At 55.1% G+C, this 13,297-nt stretch overlaps 1 protein-coding gene across 1 annotated transcript; it reads left to right on the top strand.

Annotated features, from left to right (window-relative positions):
• The first annotated feature begins 9,053 nt into the window (after positions 1-9,053).
• On the top strand, positions 9,054-11,371 carry NRROS (negative regulator of reactive oxygen species). Its single transcript, XM_064165473.1, has 2 exons — positions 9,054-9,164; positions 9,404-11,371. The coding sequence occupies exons 1-2, from the start codon at positions 9,054-9,056 to the stop codon at positions 11,369-11,371; spliced, it is 2,079 nt and encodes a 692-aa protein (XP_064021543.1).
• The last annotated feature ends 1,926 nt before the right edge of the window (positions 11,372-13,297 follow it).

Genomic DNA, 13,297 nt, shown 5'->3' with positions numbered 1-13,297 from the left:
ATGCTTAAACCTCTATTTAATTCAGTCTCTTTTGGTTGAGAAGAGCAGGAACTTGGTAAAGGCAGGAACTCTGCACTCTGTTTATGATTTTCCCCAGACAATGTGCCCACTTGCCATGTGTACTGGGCACAAAGAATCCATCCAGTCACCAGCTGACTTCAGTACCCCTGTGGAAAAAGTGCCTTTGTTGTTCCCCCTTCCAGCCTGCAAGGGCAGGGGAGGAAAGCAGTTTTTTGATGCCACCTTCTTTCCCCATTCAAACATTCAGAGATGGAGGGGGCTAGGGAGGAAGAAGGGATACTTCCAGTTCCAGCTGAGATACTGGAAGGTGTCCAGAGAAGGCCAGAAAGCTGGTGAAAGGTCTGGAACACAAACCTTCTGAGGAGAGGCTGAGGGAGCTGGGGGTGTGCAGCCTGCAGAAGTGCAGGCTCAGGGCAGAGCTCACTGCCATCTACAACTACCTGAAGGGAGGCTGTAGCCAGGTGGGGTTGGTCTCTTCTGCCAGGCACCCAGCAACAGAACAAGGGGACACAGTCTCAAGTTGTGGCAGGGCAGGACAAGGCTGGCTGTTAGGAGGAAGTTGTTGGCAGAGAGAGTGATTGGCATTGGAATGGGCTGCCCAGGGAGGTGGTGGAGTCGCTGTCCCTGGAGGTGTCAAAAAAAAGCCTGGCTGAGGCACTTAGTGCCATGGTCTGGTCGATTGGCCAGGGCTGGGTGCTAGGTTGGACTGGCTGAGCTTGGAGGTCTTTTCCAACCTGGCTGATTCTACGATCCTATTCAATGATCCCATGCTTATGACTGTGTGTTGTGTGACCTCTGACTGAAGTCCCACACCTGCCCACAAGAGGGCGCCGTTAGCAGCGCGGTGCTAGCCCTGACCTGGCGTTTCTCAAGCGCTGTGCAAAAGCAGTGCTTAGTGTGGGGTTTGCTCCGTTAGCATTTGCTTCCTTTCCTCTTAAAGAAACCTAAACAAACGGGAAACAAACTCAACAAACCATCCCTGGAAGTGTTCAAGAAAAGCCTGGATGAGGCACTTAGTGCCATGGTCTGGCTGACTGGCTAGGGCTGGGTGCTAGGTTGGACTGGATGAGCTTGGAGGTCTCTGCCAACCTGGCTGATTCTATGATTCTACAAAGAAATTCTTTCCAGTGAGGGTGGTGAGACACTAGAACAGGTTGCCCAGGAAGGCAGTAGATGCTCCCTTCCTGGGGGCATTGAAGGCCAGGTTGGGCACAGCCTTGAGCAGCCTGGTCTAGCGGGAGGTGTCCCTGCTCCTCACAGGGGGGTCAGAACTAGGTAATCCTTAAGGTCTCTTCCAACCCAAACCATTTGATGAATCTGTGAAAAGCATCAGCCTAGGAAGCAAGGCTGCTGAGCCCCAAGGCTGAAGGGCAGAGAAAGGAAGACTTCAGAGTGTGAACCCCCTGGCTTGCTTCCAGTCCTGCTCGCAGCCCCCCGTGAAGAGTGGCTGGCGAGATAAGGCTGTGTGGCAGGGATGCTGGCCGGAGGGACAGGCTGGGTGGGTCACGCTCGGTGCTGTAAGAAGTGGGGATAATTTCACTTCCCCTCTCAGCAGTGACAGAGTTGCTCACTTCTCTGCAGCAGGCTGGCAGCAGGAAGGGCGTACGTGTGACTGCAGATGGGAGTAGTGTTTCTTGCTCTGATTTGCATTGCCCAGTGATGTCACAGCAGTGAGTTGTCCATGCCTTCTCCTTCTCGTGACTTAGAGCCTCCAGTCCTGACAGCTTTATGCTATAAACTTTGAATGTGCTGGAGGAGGTGACTTAGGGGTTTATTGCTTTGAATGGTTTGTTCTACAGTACAAAAAAGACAGTTGATTTATCCACGTTTGGAAACCCTGTGAGAAAAAACCCTGGGCAACACTTTCAAGCCTGGGTGCAACCAGAGCCCAAGCTGCAGATGTGAGTAAGCTGGTCACGGGGCTCTCTAGCTCTTGAGGAGATCTGTGAAGGAGGGTCAGTTGTTTTTTCTGTCTCTGAGCACTTGCTTCTCCTGCAGATGTGTTACAAGCAGCTCTCTAGAGCATCTGGGCTTCCAGTAGCATCCATCTCAGATGCTGGCTCATGAGGGAGTGGAGGCACTTGGAGGTGGTGGAGTTGCCATCCCTGGAGTGTTCAAGAGGAGACTGGATGGGCCACTTGGTGACATGGTCTAGATGACTGGATAGGGCTGGGTGCTAGGTTGGACTGGGTGATCTTGGAGGTCCCTTCCAACCTGGTTGATTCTATGATCCCAGTTGCTACAGCAATATAAAGCTCAGCTACTTCAACCTCTGCATGCTCTGCTCCGCAGGCCTTGTGATCTAGACACTCTGCTGCTGTCTGAGAAGCAGGTTCACTTCTGGTGTGGTGGTGGATACCTCAAAGCCCCAGCCTGGGAAAGGTGGGTGGGTGAAGGCTACGAGAGGCAGCAGGAGCCTGGCCACAGGGTGGGCTTGGACGCGCGTGTGGGTGAAGTGAGGCGGAAATGAGATCACTTCTGTGGCTCTCCCTTCCGCAGCCCACTTCCTCCTCACTGACATCACACACCCTGCCAGAGGGGGAGAGAAGGGGAGAGGGGCAGCTACAGGGCTGGACCTGCTCATTGACATCACACACCCTGCCAGAGGGGGAGAGAAGGGGAGAGGGGCAGCCACAGGGCTGGACCTGCTCATTGACATCACACACCCTGCCAGATGGGGGAGAGGGAAGGGAAGAGGGGCAGCCACAGAGATGGACCTGCTCATTGACATCACACACCCTGCCAGATGGGGGAGAGAAGGGAAGAGGGGCAGCCACAGAGATGGACCTGCTCATTGACATCACACACCCTGCCAGATGGGGGAGAGAAGGGGAGAGGGGCAGCCACAGGGCTGGACCTGCTCATTGACATCACACACCCTGCCAGATGGGGGAGAGAAGGGAAGAGGGGCAGCCACAGAGATGGACCTGCTCATTGACATCACACACCCTGCCAGATGGGGGAGAGAAGGGAAGAGGGGCAGCCACAGAGATGGGCCTGCTCATACATCACACACCCTGCCAGATGGGGGAGAGGGAAGGGAAGAGGGGCAGACACAGGGGTGGACCTGCCTGTGCCAGAGGGGCGCTGGGGTGCAGCCTCGTGCCCTGCACGGGGGGCCAGGAGGTGGCTGTGGCTGAGCTGCTGACCAGCTGCTGCTCTTCCCTCCCCGAGTAGTGCTGCACCCTCTGAAACGAGGCTTTACTTTCTCCTAAGACCCATCTAAGGCCTTTCTTCTGAGTCTACACCTCTGGAGCCTTTCAAAACCCACCTGGACCTGCTCTAGGTGACTCTGCTTTAGCAGTAGGTGAACTCCAGAGGTCACCACTCTGTGATTCGGTGATACCTCCACCTTTTGGAGAAGTCACTGTGTGGATCATCTCTGAAAGCTGCTGCTGTGGGGCTCCTGGTTGTTATCCATGTCTCTGGTGACATGTCCTCCAAGCACAAGGGTGTCATATTCCCATTCCTTCCTGCTGGAAGCTCGCCTGGGCCCCTGCAGGTTGACTGCACATCGTAGGTCCGGTGGGGTTATTTCCTTCCCCCCTCCTCTCTGGGCTTGTGCAGCCCCAATGGCTGCAGGTGTCAGCAGGCAGTGTGTCACTGTGCCGGCAAGCAAGCAACCCCTGTGCTCTGCTCGCAGCAGCCCAGCGTTACTTCTGGCTTCAGAGAAAATCACTTCTCTTCCACCAGGCTCTGTCAGAAAACCTGGCAAGAGGTAGGAGACTCCTGGCAGGGGAGCAAAGCTGTGCACGAACGGGTAACGGTGGAGCGAGAGCCCACCGGGAACGTGCGGGCGGCTGCTGGAAAGGGAGCGGGAGCGGGAGCGGGGAGGTGGAGTTGGCCCAGAGGAGGATGCTCTCGCTGTGGGGGGCTCTCAGGCACAGCAGCGACTGCAAAACCAGAGCCTGCAGCTCCACTCGGCAGGTCGCTGCTAGCAGACACATTTCTTTGGAGCAGCACTGAGCGTGGTTAGGTAAACAGCCAGGCAGGTTGTTTGTCTAGAGCCGGGGTGGGGGAAGAAAGAAGATCTTGAAGTTGATTATAAATTGCTGATTTTTGTCTCTGCTTCCCTTACAAGAAACAGGCTGGAGGGAAGCTTTGCTTCCTGCAGAGCTCCAGCTCAGCTGCAGCAATGGGGCTCTTGTGTGCATCGATGCATCCGTGCCATCCTGCGATGGGACACATCTTTTGCTGCTCCCTGGGGAGGAACTGGCTAAATTCTGGTTGAGAAAATTCAGCCAGACAAACTTCCAGAGCTGCAGTTTAAGCTGTCCAGATGACCTTCTGAGCTTTCCCCTTTTGGCCATAGAGTGAGTGATCTGTTTTCTTCTGGGTTTTTTTTATGCTCATAGTTGGGTTTAAATTAGAGGAAGCTACTACTGCTGTCAGCTTCTGGGATATGGCAGACCTTGATTCCCTTGGTTTATCCAGAACAGAGGTTTAATTCAAACAACTTCCTCATCTGTGTCTTCTTAATGCATTTGGACTGCTGGTGCACACTTCAGCTGGGCAGCAAATCATGGCATCATAGAAACACAGAATGGTTTGGGTTGGAAGGGACCTCCACAGGTCATCCAGTCCAACCCCCCCTGCAGTAAAGGAAGGGCATGGAAATTTGCTGTGTGTGTTTTAAGGATAAAACTTGGGTTCTCTTTAATTTCTAGAGTCTTTGCTGATCACAGTGCCTGGGAATGAGCAGCTGGAGGGAAATGCTGGTCCTCACACCATGGCCACTCCTCTCTTTCTGATGAGGTCCAACAGATGAGATGCTGCTGCTACAGAGCTGACTGCTTGAGCCTAGCTACTATTTCCTGTAGTGCTGTTTGCAGTTTACTTGGGGCCTGGATATTGTGGTGTTTCTGTAGGTGTTTACTGAACCCTTCTCAGGTTGGTTTCCCAGAGCAGCTGGTTCCTCCTCCCATCTCTTTTCCTCTTTGCAGAGATGCTTTCTGCATCCTCTCCTTGCCAAAAGGCAAAATACTGGAGACTGAGCAGAGATGGAGGCTTTCCAGGGATGCTTTATGCCATTGTTCTGGCAGAACAACTTCTTGGCTTGTTCCAGTTCTCCATGTCTCTGGGAGCAGAGGAAGCACACAGATACACATTTCTGTTTCACTTTTCCCTGCTTACTCCAAGGGTATGGTCTTGTTGGTGCTAACCTTTCTGTTGGTGCTTGCACTCCAGAAGATATCCCATTTCCTGCAGGAAAATAAGGTGCAGTGTTGGGGTTGCTGTTTTCTGTTGCACTTTCTCCTTGCCCATGAGGTCCTGTGCTAGGTGAGCACTCCAGGGGGGACCAGGAGGCTGCCTTCTTGTTAACTTTTCTGACACTGAAAATAAATTAGAATAGAGTGGAATAGAATCACAGAATCAGTCAGGGTTGGAAGGGACCACAAGGATCAGCCAGTTCCAACCTCCCTGCCGTGGGCAGGGACACCCTACCCTAGATCAGACTGGCCAGAACCTCATCCAGCCTGGCCTTAAACACCTCGAGGGACAGGGCCTCAACCACCTCCCTGGGCAACCCATTCCAGCCTCTCACCACTCTCATGCTCAACAACTTCCTCCTCACATCCAGTCTGAACCTACCCATCTCCAGTTGCCACTGCCAACAGGACCTTCTGCAGCAGCCAGGAGGTGAACTGCTCAAGTTTTTACAATTTCAGGTGTTCCCAGCCCTGGGCCAAATCTCTGCCAGCATCAGATGAGTGGTCTGGTTGCAGGCTGGGCTAGTGGTGAGGCTTTAGGGACAAGGAGTAGGTTTGTAATTGCCAGGCAGGCTCAGCCCTTCGTGTGACCTCGAGCAATGCTATGGGAATGTTGCCCTGCTGCAGAGCTTCTGCCATCTTCTTGGGTTCACTTGGATGAGGAGTGCTTCTCTCTTTTCCTTCTTGATTCTTATGCTGCAACTTCTTTGAAAATGGAGGAAATGAAACCACAGGGCTTTTTTTGTGAGTGACATGGGGGAGTGCAGTCTCCTTCCAGATAAGAAATTAAATTTAAGGTGAGGGCAAAGAAAACTCAAAACCCAGCCCCAAGAAAAAACAACCCAATGAAACCCCTCCCTAGTCATTTGTGCTGGCTGCAGGAGTTTAGGGGCCGTTTTTTCTGTCAGATGAGTGGGACCTAGGCTGTGATGTCCCTCGATGAGGTGCTTGGTGTGCCACGATAACACATCAGTAATTCATCTCCTGACTTCTGCAGAAGGTTCCACTGGCACTGGTGCCTGGGCCGTGAAGGGTGGACGCTGCAGAGCAGTACCTGCTGATCCCACTGGACAGGGTCCTGTTGCAGGGCTGAATCCTTTTTCCATCGTTTTGAGCCTCTTCCCAGCTAGGTAAATCCAAGCAAAATGGTTTCTCCCCCAGTGGCTGGATTTACTGGGGATCTGAGAGTGTGTGAGGACCCTGGGAGAGGGGATACATGGTGTGGGAAGAGAGATGGAGAGCAGGGGTGGATGAGGATGAGGAAGAAGGAGGCCTCTCTATTCATATTGCCTTGGAAATGTGAACTCTCAGGTGTCTCTGCCTTGGCAGTTGTGGGAAAAGTCCTTTATGCTGACTTTCAGGTAGGGACCAGCACTTGGGAGGTCCCTGTATCTAGACAGGTCTTGCTTGCGCCCTAGGTGCTGAGTTTGCCCAAGCAGCTCCAGGAGACCCAAGGGTCTGTGGGCATCCTGAATCTCACCTAGACAGCACGACGGGCTGGCGTCCCAAAGCAAGGGCTCAGCCTCTGGGGGCATTCCAACCTTCATTTGGGATGCAATAGGAAATAACAGCGGTTTTCCCCTGCAGGAAGCACATCCCTCGGCTCCTTTCGAAGCCCTGTCCTGGGTGCTGGAGGCAAGCAGGGAGTGTAGGCTACACGATGCCAACAGGTGCCATGCAGGGGAGCACCAGCCAGCCAGCGGCCGTTCTCCAGCCCGCCGCGGCGGGTGGCATGGCTCCATAGGCAACGACACTTCCCCCCGGCCACTACCCCTGCCTCCCGAAAGCCTTGCAGGGGTTTCGCTGCTGGCGCCGTGCAGAGGAATTGCAGCGCAAGGCTTGTCCCCGGGAGCTGCGAGAGAGCCGGCAGCCGCACGACGCTCAGCGGGGGCAGCTTCCCCCTGGCACCCCCCTCCCTGCTTGCCCAGCGCCCGCAGTTCCTCCCGGCCGGGCAGCTGCCGGCGAGTGCATGCCCCGGGCTGCGGAGCAGTAGGCGAGGTGCTGGCCGCGCTCTCTGCCTCCATGTGACTGCAGTTTCCGTTGGCTCCTTCCGCAAAGGCTATATTGGTGCTGAGCCAGGGCGGCTGGGACACGAACCCCACGGGCTGCACCCGCTCTTGGCCCCAGGAGCCCCCGAGCGCAGCTGCAGGATGAGGTGCGAGAGGCCCCGCACGCCGCCCCGTGCGGTGAGTACCTGCCCCCCACACCTCTGCCGGGGAAAAGCCCTGCTGGGGGTGGCCTTCGGGCAGCCCCCCTTGGCAGGCTGCAGAGCCCTGGCGGCTGCGTGTCGCTTTTGCCCCTGCTCACAAGATCTGTGGCTGCTAGGCCCACGCTGGGGCTGGTGTGCGCCCTGAGGAGCACCTCGGGTGCTCTCCGACTTCTTGGATGTGGGCACCTCTGTGGGGCTGTGGGCAGGGTTTCCTGCCAGCGCTGCCACATGTTATCCTGGCCAGGGAGGCACCATCCCCGCAGCCCTAGGGGTGAGGAGGGGCAGTGGAGGTGCTTCTGATGTTAGGAGAGGACGATGCTGGGTAGTAAAGATACGCTGAGCTGGGCAAAGGAAAGTGTGAGCTGCTGTGGAGGGGTTCAGGGGCCAAATGCAAGCTGAGGCCAAAGGCTCAGGTGTTCCGTTGCGGTGAGGACACGGCAGGGTCCCTTCCTGCCACTGTGCCTGGATGCAAGGTGCTGCCGGAGGCAGAGGGCTTGTGAGGATGCAAGCTACTGTGTGTCAGCCCCAGCCTGGGAAAGAGGAGCTTCTTCCCCATCCCCACGACATTAATGCATGCATACTGTTTGGTAAGACACCAGCTTAACACTTTTGCCTGTCCCAAGGAAGGAGATGCCCCAAGACGTGTCCCCTGCTCCCCGGGTGCTGCGTGGCTCTGGCTACCTGTGCTGCCAAAAATAGCCTCGCAGCAGTTGTGCTTGGGCTGTTTGCCCAGCCCTCGCCGCTCATTTGCCTGAGCTTTATCTTCACCCCAGATGCAAATACTCTCAGCCCCAGACCCACCGAGTCACTAAAGTGGCACCTTGCACTCGGAGAGCCTCTGCTTCCCTGGGAGCAGGGGTGGGTGCTGGAAGGCACTCGGTAGTGGCTGGGTTGGTGTCTCCTAGGAAAGCATTTGGTGCCAGAGAGGGAGGACATGAGCCTTGGTGGGAGCGGGGGCAGGAAGCCTCTGCTTGGGGGGTTGCAATTCAGTGGTGTTGGTGAGCAGCTGTGCAGCAAGGGTGCTGCCTTTCCCATGTGTGCTACCTCGTGAGGGGACCAGGCTGCCTCCTCTTCCCCCTTCTCTTTTTGTCCTCTCCAAGCTCTCCTTGGTGGACCTCCATGAGGGCTCCCTGCTGGGGTTGGTGGGCTCAGTGCCAGGACTTTTCACCATCTCTCTGTAAGCAGTTTGTGGAGGCCCAGGCCGAATATTGGAAGCAAAAGTCTTCATATGAGCAGGCTGCCCAGGGCGATGATGGAGTCATTGTCCCTGGAGGTACTCAAGAAATGGGTGGGCATGGCAGTGGTGGATGTGGTTTAGTGGCTATGGTGGTGTTGGGTTGACAGCTGGGCTCGGTGACCTTGGAGGTCTTTTCCAACCAAAATGGTTCTGTGATTTTATGGTCTGTTGGCAGCCTGTCTCCTCTGGGTGCTCCTGAGCGAAGCAGTGGGAGCTGTGCACTTGCCTGCAGGCAGCAGCTATGGGCAGGAGGCTGGTTATGCACAAGGATCACTCGCAGGCCTCCCTGGGAGAACCTGGGTCTTTCAAACAAGCAGTCTGCAGCTCTTGACCTTCTCACCTCTGTCTCTGTCTCTGCAGGAGTGCCACCGCTGAGATGGAGGCCTCGCTTCCTAGTCTCTCCCTGCTTCTGATCCTCCTGGCAGCAGGATGGGGAAGCAGGGTGATCACCACAGCCTGGGCAACTTCTCCTGGTGGCTGCGTGCTCGTAAGTCCTCTCTTGCAAACCCTCACTGTTCTGACTGCTTGGTCCTGCCGTGCAGAGTCCAGCTGCCTCAGCATCTCCAGGTCTGCCCCCTCCCAGCTACTGTCTTAGCTTAAGATGTGGACTGGATGCCGAGGCTTTAACCACCTCTGTCCTCACTCTGCTCCCCAACCTTCTACCTCCTCATCTTCCCCCATCTCCTGCCTCTCAGAGCAGCACCACTCACCCACATCTTGCTTTAGGTGCAGGGCATTGCAGACTGCACTGGAAGATGGCTGAGCTCTGTCCCAGGAAACCTTCAGGATGATACTGAGGAGCTGTTGCTTGATGACAACACTATCCAGGTTCTGGCCAACGCCTCCCTGCTCTCCTACCACCGACTGCGGCATCTCAGCTTGCCCAAAAACCGGCTGGAGCTCATTGAGCCTGGCACCTTCCTCAGGAGCCAAGGCCTCCACACACTCTCCTTGGCAGACAACCTCCTCTTCACCAACTACTCACTGACAGCATCTGCTCTTTCTGCTCTGCCAGCCTTGAAGGCACTGAATCTAGCTGGAAACAGCCTCACTGAGGGCATGGTATCAGTTTTGATCTGGAACCTGTCCTCCTTGGAGTCCTTGTCCGTGGCTAGGAACATCATCATGAGGCTGGACTCATCTGTCTTTGCAAACCTGACACAGCTCTTGGAGCTGAACCTGGAGAAGAACTACATTTTTGAGATTGACAAAGCGTTTGAAGGGCTGCAGAGGCTGCAAAGGCTCAACTTAGCTTACAACTACCTCCCCTGCATAGTGGAGTTTGGCCTGACCCAGCTCAGGGTGCTCAACGTTAGCAACAACATCATTGAGTGGTTTCTGGCCCTGGAAAGTGATGACCTGTTTGAGCTGGAGGTGCTGGACCTGTCCCACAACCACCTCCTCTTCTTCCCTCTGCTGCCCCGGCAGAGCAAGCTGCACTCCTTGCTGCTGAAGGACAATAAGATGAGCTTCTACCAGCGCCTCCCCAATGGCACATCCCTGGTGGATGTCACAGTGCAGTTCTTGCTCATCGATGGCAACTCCACCAGCGTCACAACAGTCAGCCTCTGGGATGAGGTCTGCCACAGCAACCTTTCCTCCCTGCGCCTCCTGGACATGAGCCAAAACCAGGTCTGGTACCTGCCAGAGGACTTCCTGGCCCAGATGCCCTCCCTAACTCACCTGAAACTGAACCAGAACTGCCTGGAGACATTTCACCTGTTAGAGGGGGACCCTTTAGCTATGTTGATGGAGCTGGACCTTAGCCAGAATCGTCTGGTGGAGCTTGGGGTGGAGGCGGATGCCAAGGACATCCTGCCCAACCTGCAGCTCTTCAACCTCAGTGCCAACAGGCTGCGAGCACTTCCTCCTGCGGTTTTCACCTACACCAGGAAGATCACTACCGTGGACCTTAGTCACAACCAGGTTGACCTCTGTCCCCAACCAGCTGTTATGAGCAAGGCAGAAAGTCCCTCTTGTGTGGACATCAGGGGCGTTGAGACTTTGACTCATCTCTCCTTGGCCAGCTGTGGTCTGCAGGGACTGGGGGGTCAGGCCTTCCAGGGGACATCACTGACGCATTTGGACCTCTCCAACAACCATCAGGTACTGTCTGGGGACCTGAGGTGGCTGCAGGACATTGCGCTGACACTGCAGGTGTTGTCCCTGAGGAACACCAGCCTCTCCTCCACCGTGGTGGACTTCTCTGCCTTAAGCAGCCTTGTGTGCTTGGACCTTTCAGGGAACTCCTTGACTGTATTCCCCACCTCACTGGGTGGCTTGAACCTGCAGAGCCTGGACCTGCGGCACAACAGCCTCTCTGCTCTCCCAGCAGATGTGGCACAGACGCCGCTGGTGAAGAGCCTGCGGGAGGTCTACCTCAGCCGAAACCCCTACAACTGCTGCACGCTGGGCTGGTGGGACTCCTTGCAGTGGGTCGAGGGGTTGCACGTCCCTGATGGACAGGAGGTAACCTGCAGCTATGCCTCCCACACGTGGACCCCCAGGATGCTGCCTGAGCCCATTGTGCAGAGCTGCCGCTGGCAGATGGCCAACCGAGCTCTCCTCTACCTGGTGTTGGCTCTGCCCACCTGCCTGACACTCCTGGTGGCCTTCGTCATCGTCTTCCTCACCTTCAAGCAAAAGCTGCTGCAGATGGTGAAAAGCCGATGTGGGATGTCCGGGCCCTACTGAGGAGGAGGAAGGGCTCAAGAATGATGAATGTGGGTGGGCTGTCAGGATTGCAGGTGACAACCCCTCTAGGTGAGATGCTGACTTGATGGATGGAGTACCACAGGGTGCTAGTTGAGCTACTGTTCCCCATCTGGATACCCTAAAGGTATCCAAAGGGTGTGGGACTGTGTGGTGATGGAACCTGTGGCTGTGCTGGGCATCCTCAAAGGACACATCTTCAGAAGGAACCTTCTGCTGATGTTGGCAAGGGCTGAGTGTACACACCACCAAACACCTCTTGGCCAAAGAAGAATGGACAGTTTCCCTGGCACTGTTTCCCCCTTCCTTCAGGCAGTTCCTTTTATTTATTCACCTCTGCAGCCAACTCCCCACTGCCAAATGTCCTCTGGTTCTCCAGTGAACCTCCATGAATTGCCCTGGGCAGCAGCAAGCATCACCCAAGCACTGCAGGGAAGGGTCTCCATGGCCACAGCTTCCCCACACTGCAACTGCTGGCACCAACAAACTCACAGACAGACCTGGGCATGCACTTCTGTGTGTGTGCTGGGATGACAGGCACTGTCAGTGGGGCTGAAAGAGATGTTTTGGGGTTCTGCTGCTTGATTAAGTCACAAGCCCAGTTAGAAAAGCCCATCAGAAGCAGCACAGGCTGCAAAGATATGAAACAGTGATTGAAAGGTGGAGAATAAATTATGTCACTGGTGATGGACAGAGTGAGCGGCTGGGAGCTGCCCAGCATAGAAAGACCTGGGTGTGTTGATTGATAGCAGGTGAACGTGGTCTAGTGTGTGCCCAAGTGGCCAAGAAGGTCACCAGCATCCTGGCCTGGATCAGCAGTAGTGTGGCCAGCAGGACCAGGGCAGTGACTGTCCCCCTGTACTCAGCACCAGTGAGCCCACACCTTGAATACTGGGATCAGTTTTGGGCCCCACGTTACAAAAAGGACATCGAGGTGTTGGAGCATGTCTAGAGAAGGGCAACAAAGCTGGAGAAAGGGTTGGAGAACAGATCTGGTGAGGAGCAGCTTAGGGCACTGAAGTTGTTTATTCTGGAGGAGACTGAGGAGAGACCTCTACAAATACCTTAACGGAGGTTGGAGTGAGGTGGGTGCTGGTCTCTTCTCCACAGTAACAAGGGATAAGATGAGAGGAAATGGCCTCAAGTTGCACCAGGGAAAGTTTACACTGGATATAATAGAAGCAGCTTCTTCCCTGAAAGGGTTCTCAAACACTGGAACAGGCTGCCCAGGGAGGTGGTTGAATCCACATCCCTGAAGGTGCTTGAAAGAGGCAGAGATGTGGCACTGAGGGACATGGTTTAGCAGCAGACTTGGTAGAGCTCAAGAATGGTTGGACTCAATGATCCTGGAGACCTTTTCCAACTGAAACTAGTCTGTAACTTTATGAGTATTTTATCATTGCTTTCATTTTCTCCAGCACCTGCTGGATGAAGCAGATGTGAAGGAGATAAAACAAGAGGAAGGCTTCCTCCCTCTTGAGCAAGCACCACCCTTGCTGGCTGTGGGCTGCAGCCGCCTGGGGGGGGTTTCCTGCACACAGCCCTGGTCACAGCACACATGGGCTCTCTGATACCCACTGCACACTACCTGGGGAAGTGTTATTTTGTTTCTTGGACGGTTCCTGTGGGTGGAAGTGAGAAGTGGTGGTGGTTTGTGCTAACTCAGAAGCTGTGCCGAGAAGTGCAGCAGCTTTGTTCCTGACACTGCTGGGATTTTGCCAGCCAAGTGTCTCTGAGCTTAATGGGGACAGAAGGTGCAGGGAAGCAGGCAGCAGTGCCAGTGTGGGCACACCAGATGCTTGTCCTTCTCTAGACCCAGATGAGCTCAGTGGGGCAATGAGGGGTGTTCTTCAGGTTCAGCCCCAGTGTCACTTCACACTGGACTTGTACCAGGAGGTGGTAGATGAT

The sequence above is a fragment of the Pogoniulus pusillus genome, chromosome 26 (assembly GCF_015220805.1).
Source record: "Pogoniulus pusillus isolate bPogPus1 chromosome 26, bPogPus1.pri, whole genome shotgun sequence".
NCBI lineage: Eukaryota > Metazoa > Chordata > Aves > Piciformes > Lybiidae > Pogoniulus > Pogoniulus pusillus.
Note: the sequence above shows the minus strand (reverse complement) of the source record. Positions and strands in the feature narration are given on the sequence as shown.

Excerpts from the sequence above, each read along its gene's own strand:
- NRROS (XM_064165473.1), top strand. The coding sequence starts at position 9,054 with ATGGAGGCCTCGCTTCCTAGTCTCTCCCTGCTTCTGATCCTCCTGGCA. Across the intron at positions 9,165-9,403 it reads CTCCTGGTGGCTGCGTGCTC|GTGCAGGGCATTGCAGACTG; the intron begins GTAAGTCCTCTC and ends ATCTTGCTTTAG.